We start from the raw sequence: 14,053 nt of genomic DNA on the forward strand, positions 1-14,053 counted from the left end.
CACCTGGGAACCTGACTCACTGCTCAAAATTAAAACAACAGCTCAGGTACAGACTCCTGCTGGAGATGTCCTCGTTTTGCTTTCTTTGCCAGCGCTTGTTGCTCAGCTCTGAGATGCATCTCTTGTTCTCACGTCAGTAACTGCCTGAGCAGCAGCCACCAGAAGGGGTCACAGGAAAGATTTAACGCTCAGAATACTGAATTTTAACCTTCTGTTAAAAGTTATGCATTGGATTCATCTGAATATTCAAGAAAAACAACATAAATACAAGCATGTACATAACAAAAAACATATACTGAATTTCTTAACCATATCGCCCCATCCGCTACAATACAGCAACTAATTATTTCTCCTCCTAGCTTCCCAGCTTATTTCTGATATCCCACCCCTTCTACCTATCCGGTGCCCTGGAGAACTAGGAAGGCTCACAGATGCTTTGTGACAGGGCTGAAGTCCCTCTCTGCGCTGTTCTTCTCGCTCCCTGTGCTTTTTCTCCTTAGCAGGCAGCACGAGTTGTGGATGCTGCCACCTGCTCCTCAAGCTGGAGTCCTGAATATTCTTCAACCTGTTAAGTTGTACACGGTTCAAAGTGTGCCATCCTGCAGGGGAAGGGAAACAGAGTTGCTTCCCACTGTCTGAAAAGCCACCTCCAGCCATTCTGTGCTGGAGCTTTCAGGAAATCGGAAGAATCAGATTTCTCCATCCTTGTGCACCAAATGCAGAGCACTGGATTACTTCTGAGACAAGCTTAATGGAACCTACACACTGCAACTCAGTTCAATACATTAATAACTAAAAAAAACCCTCCACAGTCACATAAAACCACAGGGCCATCAGTGTCATCTGCCAGCAGTCAGGCCCTTGTGTACAGCTACACTAAGCAAAAAGATATTGACTCTGCTAGTAAGGAGAATGCATGGAATGCTGGTGAAACAAGCCAAGACTACCATCATTGAGGAGTGCCATCTCACTAGGGCAGGCTGCTGGCATACAGCCATGCTACATATCAAAGCTACTTTCAGAAAGTTTTAGAAAAGAATGGAAAAGCAACACTAAGCCAATGGCGTTGCACCAGTGCCACCATGCAGCCCCTTCCCTTCCGTGCTGGGATCCAGAGCTCATCTCAGTTCGCTTTCGCCCATCCAACTCACTGCTGCTGTGAGAGAGAGGGATCACAGCCCTTCCTCGCCTGCTGCGTGGCACAGGGCTTCCATTTGGCTTTCTAAGGTCACTGGAAGCCATAAGGCTTTTATGCATTAGTGAGGAGGCGAACAAAGGGGAGGAGAGGGCATTACCCCTTTAAAGAAGATAACCTCCCTGTTTTATCTAATTGCATCACTAGACCAGCTTCATGCTTTCTATTGGAAGTCATTTACTTAAGGGATGACGGGGTGGGATTAACCAAAGTTTTTATGCATCATCCAAATCCTGTTTCTAAAGAGGCATCTATTAACAGCAGTCAGCAACTCGCTGTCCTTCATCAAATGAAACAGAGGGGATCCAGGTCCAATTCTTGGTTTGGCTGAGGCGATTCCATGCAGACCTTGTACAAAAGCAGGGTTTACTCCAGCTTGTGCCCCAGGTCAGGCTGGGTCCTGCACACACCATGGGAACGAGCTGCCTGGCACCTGAATTTAAGGCGCCGTTTTGGTAGCTGGTGCACAAGACACAACAGAGCCCAGCTTTTGGATGGTTATGTAGATAAAGAGGCAAACGTGACTTAAGGGGACTTGAGTAGGAAACGTGGGAGAGTTTTACAGAGCAGATTCTCTCCTCTCACTACAACAGGAAGTCAAATATTTCCACAGAAGTCTGAATAAATTACTGCTTGCAACTGTTGGAAAGCTGTACCTGAAAGCACGTGCTTCATCAGCCCACGACGACAGACATCCCTAGCTAAGCAGCTCAAAAACACTACTTTACACAGATGCTCTTATTGCACAAGTCCATGCAATCAGAGATTTAACTAAAATCAGACACAGAGCAAAAATGAAAAGTTAAAAAAAAGTCCTAGAACACCTCCAGTGCTATGATACAAGCCACGCTGCACAGGGAAAGCTCACCCGAAATCCTGCCGTCTGTCCCACAGCTCATCCTCTGGGTTCAGAAACAAAACTCTCCTCCAGAGCGTCCCTTTGTCTGCCTGGTGAAGCGCACCTCTGCTCTGCGTCCACCTCGGGTGCTGCTGATGCCTCGGGTCCAAGCCAGGCGGTGGGGCTGAGGGGCAGAGTGGGTGAGCACACCCAAAGAGCCTCCCTGCAGCCATGGGGCGCGTGGCTGATCCTGGGAAGAGTCTGCAAGGTATCGCAGGGCACGGAGTGCAGGGCTGCTCGTGTTCGTGTCTGGGAGCACAAAGCTCTGCAGGACTGAAGCCTTCACACAAACCACTCAGTGTCCATCGCAGCCCGTCCTTCCCAGAGCCACACGTTGTGTAGATGGGGAGAAAATAAAAGTCCACAAGAAATTCTGATTATCATTTTCTCCCCTCCCCCTTCTGACAGTTTGGCACAAACGCGTGTGGTATTCCACACAGGCGTAAAGAAGCAAATAACCGGATAGCACTGACAAAGTTATGAGACTTATTTGGCAAACTGGAACCATAAAAACAAGTGCTGAGGGGTTTTTTTTCCAGTTGTAGAAGTTGTTTGCCACGACAGTTGCTGCAGGGAAAAAATACTGAACAGTCTGGAGCATGTATATTTAAATGAACATTTTATAACACGTTAATACACTCTCTCCATTTCTCCAGGTGAGAACACATCTCAAAGGATTTTCATTAGATGAAATAAGTTTTTAAACCACGTTTTGTTGGTGCATCTGAGATGTCCTGGTTCCCGCACGGTCACGTGTGATTGTGGGATAACCTACAGAACTGGGTTTTCTGCAAGTGGCAGCAGGAGCCATCTCCAGAGCAGACCTGGGCACCGAGTTCACTAAGCCCCTACGACTTAACAAGTGGCAGATACCAATCAACACAATGAGAAAACAGAATACAAACTTTCTTTAGTTAATGCGCAGTAATGAAGGCTTAACTTATCCAGCAAGAGCTCCTCACATTCCCAATGTCTGCTCGTGAGCAGCTCTAGTCACAAGTTGCTGCAGCAGTGTCAGAAAGAGCCGTGACTTTGGCCTCTGCTTCATGTAAATCCAGACTGAGACAAGCAGGGCACAGTGGCAGCTCGGGCACAAAGCAAGGCGCTGCCTCTCGGTGAGCTGTGCAGTGTGGAAATCTGTCCCTTCAGGAGCAATACTGGGCAATCAGTCCTTGCATGTGCTTCTCGTGCTTGCTTTTCCACCTACTGCTGCAATCCCAGGAAGAACGGGCGTGCATCAGGTGGATGGAGACAGCAATGCATGAGCAAGAGTCATCCCAAAGACCCATGGTGTCTGTCAGAGATGCCGGGGCTGCTGTGGGGCAGATGGAATGAGCCATGGCTGGAGGCACAGCACTGGCTTCTCTCTGCTGAAACAAAGTCATCTTTTGTCATGATAAACTTCAGCTTCATTCTGACTGCAAGGGCCCACAGCCTTGTAACCAAAGTGCTAACAGTTTCAGTGGAAGTGGCTTCAATGGGTCTTTAAGTTTAACAAAAGAAAAAATAAAACAAAACCAAGAAAAGCCACTACTTTAACAGATTTGTTTCTCCTCATCACTTCAGTAACTGGGAATCTCTTCTCTATGTGTTTTGCTAAGGGTTCAGCCAATTCCATTCTCCAGTCTTTGCTCCCCCGCCCGCCCCCAGGAGGTGCTTCCTTAGGAGACGCTGGAACAGCGGATGCTGGGGGAGCCCATCTGTGTGAGGACCTTGTCCAGCCACTGCAGAGGGCCGTTGAGGTGCAGCTCAATCCAGCAGGGAGTGCTGGTCACCGTCTGCCGCCTGCGAGGACAAGGGGTTGGGGAGAGAGGGAAAAAACAGAGCGTTTGAATGGGACTTGCAAAACTTGACAAATCTGAGGAGGTTTCACAGCTACCGAAGCATTCTTTCCTGCTTAGACAACAGCCTTGCACGTGGGGCCAAAGGAATGTCTCTCTCCTCTTTAACACGCTTCTGGCCAATGCTGCCAACTTCCTGAAAACCTCCATCTTTTCTCTTTACATCCCCTGTCATCCCAGAGGGAAACTCACAACATCATCTATTTGCTACTGAGACTTCTGGAAGAAGGTGTTTATCTGAGCAATGCTCTCCAGTTTTATTCTGCAGACCTTGTCTCTCCTAATTAATTAGCAATCAAAGTATGTTAGATTTTCTGTGCATGAGGCCAGGAGGTTCTCTTCACCCCATCTTTGGGTTTTGGCCAGATGCAGAGGTGACAGAAGTGATCCCCACTCTCCCTGTGCTGGAAGTATGGACCCAACTCTACAGCGACACAGAGGGCAGAGAAACAGAAGTACGGCATTAACTGATGTGTTTTAAAAACCTCAGGAGCTGCTGGCAGTGGGTGGAGAACAGCAGAGGTCAGACTGCCTGCAGGGTCACTGCTCCCCGTGCTTCACTTCCCACTGCCCCCCAGCATCCCCCATCAGCTGCCCTGTTATTCCCCAGGGCCAGAGCCCACAGAGTGCCTCCAGACAGCAGAGCAAGGCGGCAAGGGGAGGACAGGGAGGGACGTGGGACCAAGGCAACAGGGCAGGGGCTCTGCCCAGGGACAGCAGGATTCTCGTTTCAGGCAGAGAGGCAGGGACAGCTGCTGTGGAGGAGGAGGATTAGAATGAGAGAAATGGCCTGGAAACAGCCTTGGTTTACACCCTCGTTTCCCACGGAAGCTGTCCTTGGAATCTGCTCGTGAGAGGGAGACCAAAGTCTGTGGGGCCCAGACAGAAATCACTGCCGCAATGGGGACTGTGCCCCCCGGGCTGCCCAGCACTCCCAGCACCATCCCCGTCCCTTTGCAGCAGGACAGGGGCACAGGGCTCTGCGTACGGCTCCGCGAGGCCTCGGCTGAGGGCTGGAGTGCGTCCCAGCGATGCACTGCGTCCCTTGTCCTTGAACTGAAAAAGGAAGCAGCTCCCAAAGGCACCGCACCCATTCCCGAGCAGCGCTGGCAGGGATGCAGTGCCCCGGAGTGGGTGTGTGGGCAGGGCTCCGAGCTGATGGCAGTGTGGGCAGTGCTGGCGCTGCGGGCATCTGCGGGCTGTTTGGGCAGGGGGATGCAGTGAAGCAGACAGACCTCTAAGGCCCCACAAAATCCAGTCTCCCTTAACACACAGCATTCCCATTTGCTGCCTATAACTAGATCAGCACTGAGCAGTCCAACTACTGCCCAGCAACCCAGAGCCCGAGGGGCTGCCGCACTCCTGCCCTCCTAGCACACCTCACTGCCTTCCCACCTGCACGGCTGCGTGCTGACTGCAGCCTGCCTAAAGGCAAGCTCTCACAGCTGCACTGGGCTCTTGCTGGACAGAGAACTTCTGTCCTGCACGTGCAATTGGCTTCTCCCTGTTCCCTCCCCAAGTCCCTGGCAGAGCAGAGCACCAACACCCCACAGTCGGAGTGCTCCAACAGCAACACAGTCGAACCAGAATCACTGGAGCAGTGCTCTGGATGCAGCTCCCACAGCTACCTAGCCCTCTGCCCATCAGTTCAACTAATCAGCGTGCTCTGACAAGGGCAAAGAGATGGAGCATTTTGTGGCAAGGAAATGAAGGAGCAGGAGAGCAGCTTGAGCGTGAGCGTAGGGTTTCACTGCCTACAACACTAATGAGATAGTTGACTTTCCGTAAGTCACGCTCATCTGGATCTCATTACGAGCTGTGGCTGAGAGCCAAGGCTGAAATGATCTGGCCCGGGTGCAGGACAATTTCAAAACAAAATGGACTCCAAACATCTGGAGAAATGAAGAAAGTGGGAGCGTACCGTGCAGGACCCAGGCTGCAGCTGAGCCGTGGCACCTCCCTGCCGGCAGGCAGCTGCACGCAGGGCGCCTCAGCACAGCCGCGCTGCTCCGGGGGGAGAGGCTGCCCTGCACTTCCATGAGGCTGACTGAAAGGGCGCACAGTCGAGCAAGTATTTCAAAATCGTATTTGGCTAAAGTCTGTGCCAGCTTTTTCTCTCATAAAATAACATTCATTTTCTGACAGATTTCACCTCCCCTGCTTATACTACTAACACCACTTTTACTCCCTTTGCTACTCCTAGCGATGTTTGTTTGTTAATGCAGTGGGCGACGGCGACACAAATTACAGAGCTCTGTGTCCTCACACCCTGTGCTGTCAGAACAACCACATCATCCATCCCAGACTCCACTGCATCTCCTTTTTCACTTGTAATAGTGACCCTGCTTCTCCTGTCGCCTCCCCTCACCTCGAAGTAACTGCCCTATGACAAGCACTGAGAACAGGATGAGGGGATGTAACAGTAATTTTGCAGCAACTCTTAGCAGTTTCCCAAATGTGAATTTTCATGCTGAGTTGTTTTTACTTTAATCTCATTAGTTTCCGATAAAAGAAAACACCAAACCTAACGCATATCTGTGAGGAAGCACTCGCACTGATCCTGTCCTGATAACAATGTCGTACTACAACTATCAAAAACCTATCAACTACACACCCAAGTTTAAGAAAAAATAGGTACTATTTCCTACCCAGCCATGTACATGTGTCTGCCGTGCTTCAGGTAAGGCTCCTGGTCTGCACAGCACTGTGACCAAACACACACGGGTTTCCAACACATCCCATGATGCAGGTTTCACACAAATAGCATGGGAAAACTAAGACACGAGGTCAGCACATTCTTAGTAAATACAGGACATGCATTACCAAAGAGATACAGCACTAAGCCTCCCAATCACAAGGCTGAATAAGGAAGCTGTGCAGAACACTGCCAGGCCACACATGAGCACACCACATGTTTCACAAGGGCTGACCTGTATTCTGCTCCCCAGCCCTTGACGAAGCTCATCCGAATCGTGCACATCCTGGTCAGCTGGTACACAGCTTCAAAGCCCTGGTTTACAGACTGAGCCAAGAGAGCTGCAAATTCCTGGTTGTTAAAAATCTTCAAGTTACATCCTGTGCATAAAGAACACGACAAAAACAAAGTGTTAGCTCAGCCACATTAACAAATCTATTTCTTTATGAGAGTGGAAGGAAACTCAGTGCTGCTTTCCCATGTCCCCAGACCATGCAACACCACATACAGACTGCTCAGTGACAGCACTTCAGAAAGCCTGTTAGGGTTGCCACATTTCCACAGCCCCTGGACCGAAAACCACATTATGGGACAGAAGATCACCCACACAGCAAGATGCCACCTGCATGACTGGACCTGGGATCCTCACGTGGAACCTCATTTATACTATTCATACTATTTCCACTGTGTTGTAATTTAAAAGCCTGCCTGTGACCTTAACACTTACTGATAGCAACTGCTACAGAGCCTGAAAAAAAGGAATGCATGGGTTAAAAACAGGGACTCACTGGTGCTGGATTTATGTGGTGCCTGTCAGCAGAAGTAATGAAGTTCTGAAGTGAAACAGCTCTGGGCAGCCAGAACCCAGTAACCTGGGCTAAGGAAGCTGGTGGCAGAGCTGTACCCCTCTCTTAAATTTTGATCTGATGTGCCAAAGAATTTTCCTTTAAAAGTGAAGTGCTCCCCTCAGTGTTTACTCACAGCTGAAAGACTTGTTCAACTGTTCTAGGTGATGAAGGTGAAAAACAATCACGTTATCTGTGGTTGAAATAACTAAATTAATACCTAACTTTTACGCTTGCTTTCTCCCAGATAACCAGAAACAAGCTAAACTCTGAAAGTTGGCATGCCACTGGTGCTCATTTGGGATTACATATGGGCCAAGTCTGAAAAACAACCAGTTGGACTGTGATGAATTGTATTTTTCTAAAATCCCTTCTGAGCCTACGCTCTTGGGCTGGACCCACACTGCCATCTGCTTTGGGCCGAACCGCATACAGCAAAGCATCACCACATTCAATGGCTCAGCAGCTGCAAAAAAAAACTGCCCGTTTTTGTGGCCATAAGAGAGCCCAGCCCAAGAACCAGGGGTCCTGTGGAGTGCGAAGGGAAGCAGTGCCGGGCACACTGCAGCCTAAGAGGGGAAAATAAGGAGGGAGAGAGCACAGGAAAAGAGCTATGGCAAGGAAAGGAAACAGTCTGATCAGACTGCAGGCTGCTCAGACCTCAGGAGTGATGTGAACAGGTCTCCCTGTGACCGTGCCTGGAGGAAGTGGTACAAGCCGGCCTCGTCAACAGCGGAATGAAGAAACCGCTTCAAAACCAACAAAAATTTGAAGATGAATCTGAGAAGGCAGCCAGACTGTGGCAATAGCAGGGAGAGCCGGCGTCCAAGAAATGTGCCTGAGATGGATCTACAGCGGAAATGTGGGCTGTTTATGTTTTCAGATGTTGACTCCAGCCCGGGTGGACTCCTGTGATGTGGCTGGAGAATTAAGTCATGTTTGTAGCACTGGCAGCTGCTCCCTAAGCATCTGAGAAAGGAAACCCACTGAGATGGGCCAGGACTTGCAGTGTATGGATCTCTCTTCTAAAAAAAGAGGATCTTTATTCAAGTATTTCTAAATGAAAAAGTTATTATTTAAACATATACATACTTTGAAATTAAAAAAGTACATTTTGTAAGCCTAGCTAAATACTCTTCTGAAAAGCATGTACTCATCCTAGCTCATGTATCAAACAATAAATACCTGTTTTTCCCAGATACATGCAATAATGGCTCCTCTAACATCTCAGCATACCTTAGAAGTGACATTTCTCCAGAATAAAGCTCACAGAAGAAAAGGCTGTACTACAGAACAGAAACCAGTAACAGTTTAAATCTATTATGGGCTGATCTAAATTGAGAAAAAAATCCTAAATTATCTTCTTTTATATAAAATTACAAGCAGGACTATTTGATAATTACAGCATCGACTGATGAAACACCAGACTGAATGCATGGCAGATTCTGCTGCAAATGTGCAGCGCTCTTTTTGTGTTTCTACTCTTTGTGTTCCCACTCGTGTGCATCCTTACCTGGTGGGATCTTGCAGACTGTTGCTGGGTGCCAGCCGTAGCGCTGGTTGCAGTTGGGAGACTGGACGAAAATGGCACTGTCACTAAGGCACTCAGCAAACACCTCGCCACCAATGTAGTACAGCCTCACTCCTCTTCCTGAGAAACACGAGCACAGTTTGGGGTCAGGTCAGAACGTCCATCTGCAACACCTGGAAGGTGAGTGGGGAGAGGCACAGCCAACCTGCGCAGCTGAAAGAGCTCAGAAGGCAGCTGAACCATGAATGATGGGAATGAAAACCAGCTCAGAGCTGTGCTCCAGCCCCACTGGGCTGCGCAGTCTCACTACCTCCCAGCCTGCCTTCTCCAAACAGCAATGGCCCTGATACCTCTATACGAATGTACTGTTGACTGTTGGTCAACATATGGCTTTCAACCTTTTCTAAATCACCACAGCTGCTCATTTATTTACTTCATTACTGATTTGGAATTAAATTATCCAGTGTTTCCAAATAGCTGCCTTTTCCTTGAGACTGTATTTGTATACAAGGACAAGCACACCCTTCCTATAAGAGTTTACACACATTACTGAAATCTGTTAATAAACTCAGGAATGCTGTGCTCTTACACTGCAATTTGAAAATCCTGCTTTCATTCTTCCATGCTGCACAAGCAGCCTGCTGAATTTAAGGACTGATTTCTGAATCCTGGCTCACGTTTGCTGTGTGAGTGTTGCAAGTGCTGTTTGCTTTCTATTTATATTCCAGCGCTACAAATCAGTTTGTAAGTAAGGAAAGATCCTCCTGTAAGAACCTTTACTGTCCAGAAAAAGATATATAGAGGAATGGAGTCAGGACAAAGAGGAGGTTCATTTCTGATGGTATCAGGAGAAAACACTGCCAAGCATAAATGATTTTGCCTTTCACTAAAAGTACATAGATTTGGGATATTCTATTCAGCACCAGCTTAACTAAAAACAAAATTGAGTCTTGCCTTGTAGTATCAAGCAAGAAAAGAGAAAACTGAGATGAAAACCGAGTTTCCATTTATAAGAGAACAGTCAGTTAGAAAACAAAATTGTTCATGAAGGAAAACGAATACACAAGATGACCTCTAACATCCACCCAAATGAAGTTCTGAAGACTGCGTGCAGAAATTTAAGCTCCATCTCTGTTAAATGCAGTTACTGCAGTGTTTCTCAGTGCCTTTTTAATTGTATTTTTATAAAAGAATACAATTAGTGTTTCTTTATGGAGGATTAACCTGAATCACCATGGATACCGCAATCCCACAGTGTCCTAAAATGGACAGAGCTGGATGCCATTAGGTAACTAAAATCTGCAGGCAGATCCCCACTTTCTGCCTCGAAAAACACCGAGGAAAATAAGGAGACAGAAGTTACCGATGTGCCGTCTTGTGAGCTCCACTGCTGCATTCCTGTTCACATTAGAGAGCAGACCAAGGCAGAAGCGTTCCGAATTCGACGGGTCGGTGAAACCATCCACGGTCATGGAGGGCTGGGAGGCGTGGAACGTCTCCCCCACGCGCTGGTTGAGTTCATAGTAGGATATGGAGCACCAGAACGCCGGCTCGCAGTAGGTAACGGGCTGCAGATCTGCACACAAATAAAAAGCAACATGAGTCACAGGCCCTCCGACAAGGGGGGATGAGGAAAGCACTGTTCTGAAATATTGTTCTGCTTCATTCCTTGGGCTCGCTGGAACCACCAAGCTTTAATTACTTGACAGATTTTAATGGAGTGCAGCTAGAAGGTTACATCACCCCTGAAGCTTTTGGCACGTGGAACAATCGAAATAGTCCAAGATGTAAGTCATGGAGTAAATGGGGCGTCACTCCACTATCTTGGAGAAAATCCTAAAAGTGAAGTTAGTTTTTCTATGAAGCATGGGACCACTTCTAGGTAGGCAGTACCCTAAAAACAGAAAAGAAAAGGAGAGGAAAAGGAGAAAGAAAAACTTAGAAAGGCCAGACCACAAACCTGCCTGCAGTGCCACTGCTCCCCAGAGTGCTAACACTGTGCACTTACAGCAAAGCAGCCAGCAAGCCCCACTTCTCTTCTGACTGCTAGCATCTCTGCAGCTCTTTGCAATAGAGTCAAACTGTATATAACTGCCTTCAAAATAATGAAAAAAATATTTCTTCCAGTCCAACTGATTTCACATTTTGAAAAGAAAAACCATATCACCAGCAGGTGATAACGTTTCTTTTACTGGAGACTGACAGGCTGTTTCTTTCTGTTTCTTTTACTGGAGACTGTTCTTTTACAGACTGAGGCAGACTCGGGAAGACAAGTGAAAGGGGGGGCATTCAGATGGCTCTGGGTGATTTAGCTGCTCCCCCTGACACTAAGGACAGTTATGCTTGTGATTTCAGCAGAGGAAGGCCCAAGCCAAATATTCTCGGAAATGCTGCACTAGATGGTGTTCAGTCCTACTGTAAGTCATGGATCTACTGAGCAGGAACTGTGGAAAGCAGCACAAGCTAACTGATAAGTGCTGTATTTCCCAAATTCAGTGCAAGAAACAAAAGCAAGAGAAGATTTCTTTCCATCTGGCACAGTTTGCATGGAGCAAAACCCCAGCCATTCTTGCAGCTTCCCCATCTGCTGCTCTGTAAAGGCTGTGGTGAAGCTGGGGCTGAAGAGATGGGCTCCATCCCAGCCTGCTCTCACCCAGGAGTGGCTGTGGAGGTTTGAGAGCCATTTCTCATCTGCTACTGCTTTTCTCTGCAAACCTCAGCCACAAGATGTGATGGATTCCTCACTGAAGGACATACAGAAATTTTATTTCCAGCTCATTTGCATCTTGAGAGACACAAACCAACAAACAGTTTTAAAGAAAAGCTTGTCTCTGAACAAATGCAACTGAGGTTTACTGGTGCTGCTTTCTCCTGTGATTTGCTTTGGCATAAGCTGCTATAGAATTTTGTTACAACTGTCCCAAGTACTCAATTCTGGGGTTTACTGTTTGGGAAAAAAGTAACAGAATGCAGTTCTGCTAAAACCAAAGAATCTCGAGGGGACAGATGGTGGTCAAAATCATGATGCACTACAAGCAAGTAAATCCTACCTGAATCATTTCCATACATTTCCAAACCTGACTTCCTACAGCTTTGCTTTCCCAGGTGTCTGCTGAGCACTGCCATGCTGCCCATACCCATACTGCACTGTCTCCATAAGACCACAGTACCACTTGTCCAGATGCAGAACTAAAAGCTTGCCAGGTGCTCTGCACACTCTAGGACATGCTCTAAGAATCCCAGCTGAGGTTAGTGTGTTTGCTAAATGCTGTTCATCAGAAGTTACTGACTTATGTTGTCTAACTGCACTAATTGCAGTTACTCCTAACTCCCACAGAAGCAACAAGATAAATAAGTGTGCTCACTTCCTTTCCCTCTGCGCTGTCTTTTCACTGCTTAGAGAAATAGTGTTTCAACACGGAGTCACAGAGGCTTACGTTACTGATGGATCTGCCCACAGGGCATGTGCTTATTTCACTTACTGCTTTTGCGTCAAGTCTTTTGCAGAGCAAGCACTGACAATGGATTTCCTGTGCACCAAGGGACTGCCTTGCTCCCAAATAAAATGCGTGCAACCTCAGGCCTGGCCCTCAGCCAGCATAAACTCCCTGACTTCATTCCGAGTGTCCACACAGTGCTGGCAGCTCTGCTTTCGTTGGGGCTTTCTGTGTTCTTTCCAGTTCCAATTTCAGCCATACAGAAGAGATCGCTACAACTTCCAGTTACATCTTCATCTGACAACTGAAAGTCCAAATCAAAACCAGAATGCTTGCAAAGCCAATGCACAAGCTGAAAGGAGACAAAAAATCCCCAGATGTTACCATGCAACACCTTGTTTTGTCTGTGGATGAAAAGATGAACTGAAAGTCCTCAGGTTCCATCAATTACAGCTAGATATCAAAATACACACAACTGCAGCTCAAACCAACCTTGCTCCTATTGTTCTAGCCAGCTTGCCTCACGCTAGTTTATGGTCTTTGTAATTCTCTGGAATAAGGCCATGGGACAAAGTCCAAAGTTCAGCTGACACAAAGTAAACTGTCTTAAAAGCTTCAGGCAGTTCTGTTGAAATAAACAGTCAGTTTTAATAGTGGGACATTATTTCCTTAGCAGTAAAACTTCAAAAATACATGTTATATTCTTTAAATTTTACGTTTCGTTTTCTTAGCAAACACAGGGAGAAATCCCCCTTAAACTTTTGCAGATGAAAGTGCAGCCCTCAACACTGCAGTGTCCTGCTCATCCACAGAACTACACAGCACAGCAAATGCAACACCACTGCAGGCCACCAACCAGTTTCTGTCTGACTGGGGGGAGAATCTGCAAAGCTGAGGGAAAGCTCAGCTCCCCCAGCTCATGCAGTCCCTCTCTGGCTTGCAGAGCTGAAGGAGTGAAGGGCTGCTGCTGTGAGCAGCTCCTTATCTCAGACATGCTGCCTACAAGGCACAGATGATGACAGATTCTTCATTCGACAGTTGCTGGGAGTTGCACAGTACGTTCCATTTTATTTATTGTTTTGCAGCTTTCTCACCACACAAATTGATTATAAAACTATAAAAAGAGACAAAAGGTTCCTAGATTTGTGGGACCTTTTGCCTAAGAGCAGTGAGCAAAACTCAAAGATATCATTTAATGCTGCTAAGCTCAATGCTCTTCTGATGTCTGCTCCCTAGACTACAAAGAGATTCGTCGTGGTTAACCAGCCTCACCTGCTCCTATTTAGTTCTTTGTCACCAGACTGCACATTAGGAGTCCTGCAGGCCCATCAGCTGAGCAGCATGTGTTAGGAAAACTGTTCTGGTTAGAAAGGATATGTGCTGGGGCCTCTTTCCTAGAAACCACTTTTCTCCTTATGTAAGGCAGATGCCACAGTCAGCTGCCAGGTTGGTTTTGTTACATGTAATTGGCCTTTTATTTTTAGGTTGACAAAAAATGCTAGAAATTCACATCAGCTCTTCAGCAGCACACTTGAGCATAACGGATTCAGATAGGGAGGAAAAAGAAAAAGGAAGAGTTAGCTATGTATTCTTCTCTGAGGCTGTAACAGT

At 47.2% G+C, this 14,053-nt stretch overlaps 1 protein-coding gene across 3 annotated transcripts in view; it reads right to left on the bottom strand.

Moving 5' to 3' along the window:
* Window positions 1-3,754: 3,754 nt before the first annotated feature.
* The window catches only part of SMAD3 (SMAD family member 3), a gene marked incomplete at both ends in the record, with an annotated part of 60,798 nt that continues 50,499 nt past the window's right edge, over window positions 3,755-14,053 (bottom strand). For 2 of the 3 annotated variants that reach the window (XM_079541051.1, XM_079541050.1), the window contains 4 exons: window positions 3,755-3,878; window positions 6,865-7,009; window positions 8,988-9,125; window positions 10,369-10,581. In XM_079541051.1, the coding sequence (XP_079397177.1) occupies window positions 3,755-3,878; window positions 6,865-7,009; window positions 8,988-9,125; window positions 10,369-10,581 (620 nt within the window). The remainder of the gene's footprint in view (window positions 3,879-6,864; window positions 7,010-8,987; window positions 9,126-10,368; window positions 10,582-14,053) is intronic. The other variant, XM_079541052.1, reaches the window with a different exon arrangement.

This window comes from Tetrao urogallus (assembly GCF_951394365.1).
Source record: "Tetrao urogallus genome assembly, chromosome: 11".
In the NCBI taxonomy this organism is placed as follows: Eukaryota; Metazoa; Chordata; class Aves; order Galliformes; family Phasianidae; genus Tetrao; species Tetrao urogallus.